Source organism: Salvelinus alpinus, chromosome 16 (assembly GCF_045679555.1).
Source record: "Salvelinus alpinus chromosome 16, SLU_Salpinus.1, whole genome shotgun sequence".
In the NCBI taxonomy this organism is placed as follows: domain Eukaryota; kingdom Metazoa; phylum Chordata; class Actinopteri; order Salmoniformes; family Salmonidae; genus Salvelinus; species Salvelinus alpinus.
The window spans coordinates 54,086,960-54,099,651 of NC_092101.1; the positions used below are offsets into that span (position 1 = coordinate 54,086,960).

The window sequence follows — 12,692 nt, forward strand, 5'->3', positions numbered from 1 at the left end:
TTTGTATTCAAACCTGAACTAGAGTATTGTCTTCGGACAGATGGCATTTATTCTAAACACGTCAGAGTTGCGACGTTTTGGGATGCCTGAGAGAGAGAGAGAGAGAAGACTAAAGAGACTAACCCCCAGTGTGTGATGTCGTCCCCGTCCACAGGACCTGTCCCGGCTGAAGATCCCGCAGGAGTTCCAGCACGTCATCTGGAAGGGCATCATGGAGCACCGGCAGAGCATGGAGTTCTCCCCTCCTCCCCACATCCTGCGTACCTCCGGCGGCGCCTCCACCGTCAGCGTAGGGTCCTCCGAGGCCCGCGGCGAGCGGGTCATCGACGCCGTGCGCTTCACCCTGCGCCAGACCATCTCCTTCCCTCCTCGCGACGACTGGTCCGACTTCTCCTTCGACCTGGACTCCCGACGCAACAAGCAGCAACGCATCAAAGAGGAGGGTGAATAGAGGACACACTCTGGCCCGGAATTTCAATCTAAATCGATTTTTAAAAGCACACTGCAACAATGGGTCTATAAAAGGCCATTTCCCTGACATTCACAGAGATCGCTTTTTACAAACGCTGTGGATGTCAGCTCAAGCATATATTAGCTTTAAAAAAAAAAAAGTAGAGTGCAGTACTCTTCTCAGCAATGCACCTTGGATTGAAGCCCCTGGCTCGGTCCCCCTTCATATGTCATACACCTGTTGACCAACCCACTCTCCTATCACAGTACTATCCCACTCTCCTAGTCACATGCACTTATTTTTTTTTAAGCATTCATTAGCTGCCAGCTAGATGAGAGAAAACAGCTATATTCTTTATTTTTTATCAAATTTCTTGAGACAAAAGCACTTAAGAAATGCTTTTGTGATTGCTTTGATATTGTTTTATAGTGTTCATTATCCATTCCAATGTTAACGCATGACTTGAGGAAACTTTTGGGGGGTTTTGTTGTTGTCGTTGTTGTTGGCTGAGATTCAATCCAAGGCGCGTTATAGAGCAGGACACTAGACAGCCAAGATTCATCCTGACGTTAAGACGTGTATTTATGTCAGTGTTTCAGTCTTGCTGTTGACTCACCTGGTAAACCTAGAAGAACCTCACTTTAAAACAGGCGAGTGGCGGCATCTAGTGGCCATATTGGTACTGCACCAAACGCTGCTAAATACATGTCAAAATGGAGTCATATATTAACGTCTGCTCGAACCTAAATTACGGTCGTCACTAGTTACCATAGCCACCAAATCATAATTATGGCGAAACCCTTGCCTATTTCTATAATTTATCTTCTTAAAATCTGATTTTTAACCTAGACATTATGCCCAACCTTAAGATTAAAAATCACATTTTTGTTTTCATGAATTTTTACGATATAGCCATTTTGACTTTGTGGCTGTGGTAACTAGTGACAACCCTAAAGAGCCTTTAAAAGTCAACGTGTACTATGCCGCTCTATACAACACGTCGGGTTGAATCCCCTATCTCTGCTGCTCAATACTGGACTGTTATGGCTGCCTGTTATCTTTAGTTCACAACACTGTTTTGACCTGATTGTATACACTTCCAAGATACATATTTTTGACTTCCTGTCAGAGAGAAGTGTTAACGACATGCTGTAATGGCTTTCTACTGTGCCTCCCGTGATGTCCAGGAAACCTGGGAATGTTAACCCTAGTGTTAGCCATCGTGTTTATAAGTACCTAATGTATTTCTACGTGAACGAGAATAATGCATCATCACACAAACCGTTGTACCTGAAGTATTTACGTTAGTCATTACTCAGTAACTGAAACGAACAAGAAACTCAATATGCTCATAGCCCCTGATGTTGTGATGGTGGTTATCAATAGACGTGACCGATTGTGATGGTGGTTATCAATAAACGTGACCGATTGTGATGGTGGTTATCAATAAACATGACCGATTGTGATGGTGGTTATCAATAAACGTGACCGATTGTGATGGTGGTTATCAATAGACGTGACCGATTGTGATGGTGGTTATCAATAAACGTGACCGATTGTGATGGTGGTTATCAATAGACGTGACCGATTGTGATGGTGGTTATCAATAGACGTGACCGCTTGTGATGGTGGTTATCAATAGACGTGACCGATTGTGATGGTGGTTATCAATAGACGTGACCGATTGTGATGGTGGTTATCAATAGACGTGACCGCTTGTGATGGTGGTTATCAATAGACGTGACCGCTTGTGATGGTGGTTATCAATAGACGTGACCGATTGTGATGGTGGTTATCAATAGACGTGACCGATTGTGATGGTGGTTATCAATAGACGTGACCGATTGTGATGGTGGTTATCAATAAACGTGACCGATTGTGATGGTGGTTATCAATAGACGTGACCGCTTGTGATGGTGGTTATCAATAAACGTGACCGATTGTGATGGTGGTTATCAATAAACGTGACCGATTGTGATGGTGGTTATCAATAGACGTGACCGATTGTGATGGTGGTTATCAATAAACGTGACCGATTGTGATTATCAATAGACGTGACCGATTGTGATGGTGGTTATCAATAGACGTGACCGATTGTGATGGTGGTTATCAATAAACGTGACCGATTGTGATGGTGGTTATCAATAAACGTGACCGATTGTGATGGTGGTTATCAATAGACGTGACCGATTGTGATGGTGGTTATCAATAAACGTGACCGCTTGTGATGGTGGTTATCAATAGACGTGACCGATTGTGATGGTGGTTATCAATAGACGTGACCGCTTGTGATGGTGGTTATCAATAAACGTGACCGCTTGTGATGGTGGTTATCAATAGACGTGACCGATTGTGATGGTGGTTATCAATAAACGTGACCGATTGTGATGGTGGTTATCAATAGACGTGACCGCTTGTGATGGTGGTTATCAATAAACGTGACCGATTGTGATGGTGGTTATCAATAAACGTGACCGATTGTGATGGTGGTTATCAATAGACGTGACCGATTGTGATGGTGGTTATCAATAAACGTGACCGATTGTGATTATCAATAGACGTGACCGATTGTGATGGTGGTTATCAATAGACGTGACCGATTGTGATGGTGGTTATCAATAGACGTGACCGATTGTGATGGTGGTTATCAATAAACGTGACCGCTTGTGATGGTGGTTATCAATAAACGTGACCACTTGTGATGGTGGTTATCAATAGACGTGACCGATTGTGATGGTGGTTATCAATAGACGTGACCGATTGTGATGGTGGTTATCAATAAACGTGACCGCTTGTGATGGTGGTTATCAATAAACGTGACCGCTTGTGATGGTGGTTATCAATAGACGTGACCGATTGTGATGGTGGTTATCAATAAACGTGACCGCTTGTGATGGTGTACACCTTTCGTATTGTTTGTGCCCCAAATGGCACCCTACGCACTACTCGACCAGGGGGTTCTGCTCAAAAGTAGTGCACTATATAGGGAATAAGGCGCCATTTGGAACACACATTGCCTGCTTGTTCTGCCTCCTATATGTAACCTGGTGTACAGTCTGTGTGTTTTGTTGGGGGTCTGTTGAGAACATTTCTGGCCTATATTTCTCCGTTGTAATATGGATGGATTATTTTTGTGGAACCACATTTTCTAAACGTAATTATTTGTTACGGTTTAACTTGATAGATGGCCAAACCTATTGAGATCATTGTATATACAAACACACACACACACCTTTGTGTAGTTATTTTCTAAAACGCTACATGCAAAGTATTTTCCCCAAAAAAGGTAAATGACTGAAAACAGAAAGGATTTTAAAAGAATAGTTTGTGGTTAAAAACCAGAACAGTAAAAGGAGTTAGGTTTATTTTGTATTCATTAAAATGAATAAATCTGGTCCTCTCACAAGTCATTGTTGTCATTGTGCTAATACACACGGTCTGAGTAGTGTTGTCATAAAACACACTTCTATAAAAATGGTACGTCATTGAGATGTTAGAGAAACATGACCCTAGTATGTTGTTGTCGGTAACAGTGAAAGCAGAAACTAGAACCATCTAATCTGCAGTTCCTTATTTTTTTTCTACAATGTCTTGTAAATATATTGCAATGTACTTATTTTGATATAAACCCAAAAAATAAAAAATACTGCCTAGTTATCAAGTTATCAAATGTTGTTGGGAGTTTGTATAGATGTTTATATTGTCAACAATCACTAAAAATGGGAAAAGAAGAAACGACTCAAACAACAAACAAAAACACACGAACATTTCAGAAAGAGCAGGTGACAAAAAACAAGATATAATGATCAGAATAATCCTTCATGTATTCATATGGAATGTTTTTGTTTGGTAAACCTCGTGGCGGTACTTAGTCAGTGTGTACACTATGTGGGCCTCCGTGTTTGAGAGAAAAGCAGAAGAGACCAACCCTAACGAGCAACAGGTGGTATAACGTTTCGCTTTAGGCGGCGGGGTTTCACAACAGAGCTCCGTAACCAACACAACAAGGAAAACCTGCGGCCAGTAGGAAGGGAGGTTCACAAATCAAATCTAAATCGTATTTGTCAAATGCGCAGAATACAAAACAGGTGTAGACCTTACCGTGAAATGCTGACTTACAAAGGCTTTAACCAACAATGCAGTTCAAGAAATAGAGTTAAGAAAATATTTACCAAATAAAATAAAATAAAAAAATAAAATGTTATAAAATGACATGACAATAACGAGGCTATATAGACGGGGGTACGGGTACCAAGTCAACGGGTACAGGTTAGTCGAGGTAATTTGTAAAGTCCCAACAGAACTCTAACCAACACAAGGAAAAAAGAAGGGAAGAACTTAGGTGTTGTGAAACCAGATTGAACTAAACAGAACGTGAGCTGGCAGATCAGGCTGGTTTAAAACAAGGCTAGAAACAGGTGATACGACGTGAGAAAGAAAACAAGTCCAGAAGGAAACAGTGAATGAGTCTGGATTCAACTGGACTCTTTTAGAATTCTACAAAACAAACATCTCTCCTGAGATTCAACAAATCGGGTAACTTCATGAACGCAAGTAAATTAACCTAGATTATTACGTCAGAATATTTTAATGATTGTCGCTATTTTACACATTATACACAAGATTGAACAGAAAGTCAAACCTCAGTTCATTTCAATGTACATAGTCAAAAGTAAAGTCAACATCGTACTTTCGGTCCCACTGTAGAGAGAAGGATGGTCTCTGGGTTGAGGCAGAGCAAGGGGGGCTGGTCAACAGGACGAAAACAGCCAGGCAGTACCTCAATCTGTCCAATAACAACACAGATGAGTTTCCTTTTGTGTCGTGCTGAACCCCAGATGACCTGTTACTCCACACAGTCCCATCTTGGACGAGGAAGCAGTCTACCGGTCACTCCACCCGGGGTTATGTTTACCGTTCCCGGGGTGCCTCTCAAATGGCCCCTTACCCCCCCGTACATAGTGGCCCAGTCAGAGCCCAATGGGTCCCTGGTCGACAGTAATGTACTCTACACAGAGGATAGAGTAACCACACGGCCCTAGTCACCGGACCATCTCATTCAGGGATACTACAGGGATCTCCTCAAAGAATGGAAGAGGGGGCGCAGTGCCACCTTGTGGACTAGCAGCGCCACTACGTAAAATAAAATAAAATAAGAAAACAAATTATTTTTTATTAACTTTATTTATCATACAAGACCTTTTTTTTTGCTCTAGATTGCAGGAAATGGCTGTAGCAAATGTGCCAAAAAGGGGGGGGGGGGGGCATGTTTGGTTTTTGGCCTAGCACTACACATCTGATTCAAATGATCAAAGCTTCATGATGAGTTGGTCATTTTAATTAGCTGTGTAGTGTTAAGACTGCTCCACAGTCTGTGTAACCTCCTGCTGCTCCACGGTCTGTGTAACCTCCTGCTGCTCCACGGTCTGTGTAATCTCCTGCTGCTCCACGGTCTGTGTAACCTCCTGCTGCTCCACGGTCTGTGTAACCTCCTGCTGCTCCACGGTCTGTGTAACCTCCTGCTGCTCCACGGTCTGTGTAACCTCCTGCTGCTCCACGGTCTGTGTAACCTCCTGCTGCTCCACGGTCTGTGTAACCTCCTGCTGCTCCACGGTCTGTGTAACCTCCTGCTGCTCCAAGGTCTGTGTTACCTCCTGCTGCTCCAAGGTCTGTGTTACCTCCTGCTGCTCCAAGGTCTGTGTTACCTCCTGCTGCTCCAAGGTCTGTGTTACCTCCTGCTGCTCCAAGGTCTGTGTTACCTCCTGCTGCTCCAAGGTCTGTGTAACCTCCTGCTGCTCCAAGGTCTGTGTAACCTCCTGCTGCTCCACGGTCTGTGTAACCTCCTGCTGCTCCACGGTCTGTGTAACCTCCTGCTGCTCCACGGTCTGTGTAACCTCCTGCTGCTCCACGGTCTGTGTAACCTCCTGCTGCTCCAAGGTCTGTGTAACCTCCTGCTGCTCCAAGGTCTGTGTAACCTCCTGCTGCTCCACGGTCTGTGTAACCTCCTGCTGCTCCACGGTCTGTGTAACCTCCTGCTGCTCCACGGTCTGTATTACCTCCTGCTGCTCCAAGGTCTGTATAACCTCCTGCCCTTCCTCTCCCTCCTGCTGCTCCATGGTCTGTATTACCTCCTGCCCTTCATCTCCCTCCTGCTGCTCCATGGTCTGTATTACCTCCTGCTGCTCCATGGTCTGTATTACCTCCTGCTGCTCCACGGTCTGTATAACCTCCTGCTGCTCCACGGTCTGTATAACCTCCTGCCATTCATCTCCCTCCATCTTCACCCCCCCAGGCAGCACACTGTGCTGGGACAGCACATAGTTCACCACTTGCATGATACTCTGGTCCGACAAGGTCGCGACCCCGTCACCCTGAACGGCCTGAACCGCTTCTACCGCCTCCACAGTCTCCTCCGTGATCAGCACCGTCTCGATCTCCTCGGCCGGCGGCGGCTGGACGGGCCGGAGCTCGGGGGGGAGATCGGACGCCAGGATGGAGACGGCGTGTTCGACCTGAGTACCCTGGTTGTGGAACTGTAGCGTATCTTTCTCCAGCATGATCTTCCCCGGCAGGAGGTCGCCGTGGTACTTGGCCATGTGCTTCCGTAGGGAGCGGGCATCGATGTGGGCCTCCTGGCACTCGGGACACACGTACGGGCGCTCGCCGGTGTGGGTACGTACGTGTCTCTTCAGAGAGCGGGCGTCGGCCCAGGCTACGCCGCACGTCAGGCACTCGAAGGGTTTGACTCCTGAGAGAAGAGGACGCGTGTTAGAAGACGGGGGAAACACACAGCACTACGTTGTAATCCTATAGACTTCCTTATCCTCCAGCCAGCCAATCAACACACCTCTATATGACCAGTGACTTTTTCAGACGGAGACAACATTAAGACCCAGTTGAACAGTGTTGTTTGAGATGTTCCTCTCATTGACCGTCAGCATAGACGGCTCCGTCTCGGGATTGGTTACATTTCTCCAGCCCCCATCCCTCAGGTTTATAGCAAACCAAGTGGCAGGGCTGCCATTAGGTTGAAGAATGACAGAGTGTGGCTTTGTGTGTGTGTGTGTGTGTGTCTCACCCTGGTGGTTGTTCATGTGTCGTCTGTACTCTCTGAGCTGGGTGAACTTCCTGCCACAGTGTTCACACTCTCTCTCTAGGTTCTGCTTTACTCTGCCCTTCTTGCCGTGCGTGGCCTTCTTCACGTGTCTCCTGAACAGAGCCTTTTCAAAGAACTCCTTACCACAGACATTACACCTACAGGACAGAGAAGCCACAGACATTACACCTACAGGACAGAGAAGCCACAGACATTACACCTACAGGACAGAGAAGCCACAGACATTACACCTACAGGACAGAGAAGCCACAGACATTACACCTACAGGACAGAGAAGCCACAGACATTACACCTACAGGACAGAGAAGCCACAGACATTACACCTACAGGACAGAGAAGCCACAGACATTACACCTACAGGACAGAGAAGCCACAGACATTACACCTACAGGACAGAGAAGCCACAGACATTACACCTACAGGACAGAGAAGCCACAGACATTACACCTACAGGACAGAGAAGCCACAGACATTACACCTACAGGACAGAGAAGCCACAGACATTACACCTACAGGACAGAGAAGCCACAGACATTACACCTACAGGACAGAGAAGCATCATCAAATACCATCTACAAAACCCGTATTTACATCAACAGGTGTCAAAGTGCTTTAACCGGCCTGCCTCACTCATTTGACAGAGAAGACTGTCTCTCTCACATTTTGACTATAGACTAGGTCAAAGCTGTGAACGCATTAGTGGAGACTCACCTGTAAGGCTCTGCCACGCTGTGGGACTTGACATGGGAGTACCAGTCCTTCTTCCAGCTGTAAGACTTCCCACAGATCTGATACAATACAGAACGTTATCACATTATCACCTCACGATATGATAGAACCTCATGATAACAATCTAATATAACATCATCTAATAACAGTCTAATCTAACAACAGTCTAATCTAACAACAGTCTAATCTAACAACAGTCTAATCTAACAACAGTCTAATCTAACAACAGTCTAATCTAACAACAGTCTAATCTAACAACAGTCTAATCTAACAACAGTCTAATCTAACAACAGTCTAATCTAATAACAGTCTAATCTAACAACAGTCTAATCTAACAACAGTCTAATCTAATAACAGTCTAATCTAATAACAGTCTAATCTAATAACAGTCTAATCTAATAACAGTCTAATCTAATAACAGTCTAATCTAATAACAGTCTAATCTAATAACAGTCTAATCTAATAACAGTCTAATCTAATAACAGTCTAATCTAATAACACAGTCTAATCTAATAACAGTCTAATACCATAACATCTAATAACACAGTCTAATCTAATAACACAGTCTAATACCATAACATCTAATAACATAATAAAATATAATAACATAATAAAATAACAATGTAATAACATAACATAATCTAATAACATAATCTAATAACATAATGTAATAACATAACATAATCTAATAACATAATCTAATAACATAATGTAATAACATAACATAATAACATCTAATCTAATAACATAATCTAATAACATAATGTAATAACATAATGTAATAAAATAACATAATGTAATAAAATAACATAATGTAATAACATAACATAATAACATCTAATCTAATAACATAATCTAATAACATAATCTAATAACATAACATAATCTAATAACATAACATAATGTAATCTAATAACATAACATAACATAAACAACATAATGTAATAACATAATGTAATCTAATAACATAATGTAATAACATAATGTAATCTAATAACATAACATAATCTAATAACATAACGTAATCTAATAACATAACGTAATCTAATAACATAATGTAATCTAATAACATAATGTAATCTAATAACATAACATAATAACATAATCTAATAACATAACATAATCTAATAACATAATCTAATAACATAATCTAATAACATAACGTAATAACATAATGTAATCTAATAACATAATGTAATCTAATAACATAACATAATCTAATAACATAATCTAATAACATAATCTAATAACATAACGTAATAACATAATGTAATCTAATAACATAACATAATAACATAACGTAATGTAATAACATAATCTAATAACATAATCTAATCTAATAACATAACATAATGTAATAACATAATGTAATCTAATAACATAATCTAATAACATAATAACATAATGTAATATCCTAATAATGATTATTCCCCACCTGACACTGGAAGGGTTTGAGTCCCAGGTGTTTGTTCATGTGCTGCTGCAGGTCTTTGGCCTCAAAGAAACTCTTATCACAGCTGGAGGAGGGATACAGACCAGTCAGGACAGGCACTACATCACATACTGAAACTCTTATCCCAGCTGGAGGAGGGATACAGACCAGTCAGGACAGGTACTACATCACATACTGAAACTCTTATCACAGCTGGAGGAGGGATACAGACCAGTCAGGACAGGTACTACATCACATACTGAAACTCTTATCACAGCTGGAGGGATACAGACCAGTCAGGACAGGCACTACATCACATACTGAAACTCTTATCCCAGCTGGCGGAGGGATACAGACCAGTCAGGACAGGCACTACATCACATACTGAAACTCTTATCCCAGCTGGCGGAGGGATACAGACCAGTCAGGACAGGTACTACATCACATACTGAAACTCTTATCCCAGCTGGCGGAGGGATACAGACCAGTCAGGACAGGCACTACATCACATACTGAAACTCTTATCCCAGCTGGCGGAGGGATACAGACCAGTCAGGACAGGTACTACATCACATACTGAAACTCTTATCACAGCTGGCGGAGGGATACAGACATGATGGGTAGAACAGAGCATGTGCACGAATGCATGACAAACACACACACATAAACTGCACAAAGAGACACTGCACAGTCAGGACGGGCACGTCATCACACACACACAGTGTTTCCCCTAGGACTTTTTTCAGCAGCGGTGGCAAAGTTAGCGTGGGAGGGGGCAGTGGTTTACGGGGCGTGGACAATGGCGTTGTCGCCAACCTACATTTTAGAGGCCCTCCTCTTGGCCACAGAGACAAAATGTTGCTGTTTAATACCTAATTTCCTGCAATTCTACACATTTTGTCATGGCTTATGCTATCTGAGTGACTCAAACATTATAAAATCAAAATGGTGGCCACATTCCTTGACATTTTGGGAATTTTAGATTCTCCCCGAATGTCTAGTTTTTATTTTGGTGGTTTTTAGTTCTCAAACATTATCTATTTAAAAATATATAAATCTGCATGATATTTTCTACATATTTGATATCTAGTTAAAGTCGTTTAAGTTTACACTGAAAACATTTTACCATCCTTAAAAATTATTTTAAATATTTACATTTTTTAAATAAATGAATATAGGGGAAACACTGCACACACAGCTACAGAATCAGAGAGTGTTTAAGAGAGAAGCAGGTCCTTACTGACTACAGGGGAACCCTCGTACGTCCGGTCTGGGCTGGTGTCTCTTTAAGTGTTTACTCAACCCGGAGGCTCGGTGGAACGACCTCCCACACTGGGTACAGAGATACTTAGATTCACCTGGAAGACATTTAACAGAGATACTTAGATTCACCTGGAAGACATTTAACAGAGATACTTAGATTCACCTGGAAGACATTTAACAGAGATACTTAGATTCACCTGGAAGACATTTAACAGAGATACTTAGATTCACCTGGAAGACATTTAACAGAGATACTTAGATTCACCTAGAAGACATTTAACAGAGATACGTAGATTCACCTAGAAGACATTTAACAGAGATACTTAGATTCACCTAGAAGACATTTAACAGAGATACTTAGATTCACCTAGAAGACATTTAACAGAGATACTTAGATTCACCTAGAAGACATTTAACAGAGATACTTAGATTCACCTAGAAGACATTTAACAGAGATACTTAGATTCACCTGGAAGACATTTAACAGAGATACTTAGATTCACCTGGAAGACATTTAACAGAGATACTTAGATTCACCTGGAAGACATTTAACAGAGATACTTAGATTCACCTGGAAGACATTAAACAGAGATACTTAGATTCACCTGGAAGACATTTAACAGAGATACTTAGATTCACCTGGAAGACATTTAACAGAGATACTTAGATTCACCTGGAAGACATTTAACAGAGATATTATATTACCAGAGATACCTAGATCCACCTGGAAGACATTAAACAGAGATATTACCAGAAGATTCTGAATCAAACTACCGGTTACTGCCAAAATAAAAGGAACCACTTGAGTAAATGAGGGATACAAAAGTATATTGAAAGCAGGTGCTTTCAACAGGTGTGGTTTCTTTGTTAATTAAGCATCCCATCATGCTTAGGGTCATGTATAAAAATGCCCAGTTGCCCATTGTTTAGGCTACGATGGGTAGAAGAAGAGATCTCGGTGACTCTGAAAGAGGGGTCTGAAAGGAGCATAGGGAGGGGTCAAAGGGTGTGTGTGTATCTCAGTCACCAGATCTCAACCCAATAACACCTACGGTAGATTCTGGAGAGGTGCCTGAGACAGCGTTTTCTACCAAAACACCAAACACTGTCCTTTTCTAACAACCATGGTGGATGCCTTGCCAGGCCGTTTTGGCAGCTCTGATTTGATCAGCTTCACTTGGCTCAGAAGTGTGACGAGGGATGTGTCTGAGGATAATGTTGTATTGTGCCTGTGTGAATACTGGTGTCTGAGGATAATGTTGTATTGTACCTGTGTGAATACTGGTGTCTGAGAATAATGTTGTATTGTGCCTGTGTGAATACTGGTGTCTGAGGATAATGTTGTATTGTGCCTGTGTGAATACTGGTGTCTGAGGATAATGTTGTATTGTACCTGTGTGAATACTGGTGTCTGAGGATAATGTTGTATTGTACCTGTGTGAATACTGGTGTCTGAGGATAATGTTGTATTGTACCTGTGTGAATACTGGTGTGTTCCTCCAGACTTCTCTTACTGGCGAAGGACTTGTCACAGAGCAGACAGTGGAACTGTTTAACAGCGTCATGAAGACCTCTGTGCATCTTCAGGCTGTGTTTATGAGCAAAGGTCTTCCCACAGACCCTGCAGGAGTGGGGCCGCACCCCTGTGGAAATAATCATTAGAACAATGAGGAAGAGGAGGATGGAAGAGAAGACCACCT

General features: G+C 42.3%; 2 protein-coding genes across 8 annotated transcripts in view; one reads left to right on the forward strand and one right to left on the reverse strand.

The window, feature by feature from the left end:
• Positions 1-4,121, forward strand: part of LOC139541682 (tumor protein 63-like) — a 208,132-nt gene extending 204,011 nt beyond the window's left edge. For all 5 annotated transcript variants that reach the window (XM_071346611.1, XM_071346608.1, XM_071346610.1 and 2 more), the window contains one exon: positions 155-4,121. In XM_071346611.1, coding sequence (XP_071202712.1) covers positions 155-451 — 297 coding nt within the window. In that variant the 3' untranslated portion in view covers positions 452-4,121. The remainder of the gene's footprint in view (positions 1-154) is intronic.
• A 902-nt stretch (positions 4,122-5,023) lies between these two features.
• The window catches only part of LOC139541680 (zinc finger and BTB domain-containing protein 11-like), a 36,934-nt gene continuing 29,265 nt past the window's right edge, over positions 5,024-12,692 (reverse strand). For 2 of the 3 annotated variants that reach the window (XM_071346605.1, XM_071346607.1), the window contains 6 exons: positions 12,468-12,635; positions 10,970-11,087; positions 9,733-9,814; positions 8,280-8,356; positions 7,530-7,705; positions 5,024-7,199 (listed from right to left, as the gene is read on the reverse strand). In XM_071346605.1, coding sequence (XP_071202706.1) covers positions 5,806-7,199; positions 7,530-7,705; positions 8,280-8,356; positions 9,733-9,814; positions 10,970-11,087; positions 12,468-12,635 — 2,015 coding nt within the window. In that variant the 3' untranslated portion in view covers positions 5,024-5,805. The remainder of the gene's footprint in view (positions 7,200-7,529; positions 7,706-8,279; positions 8,357-9,732; positions 9,815-10,969; positions 11,088-12,467; positions 12,636-12,692) is intronic. The other variant, XM_071346606.1, reaches the window with a different exon arrangement.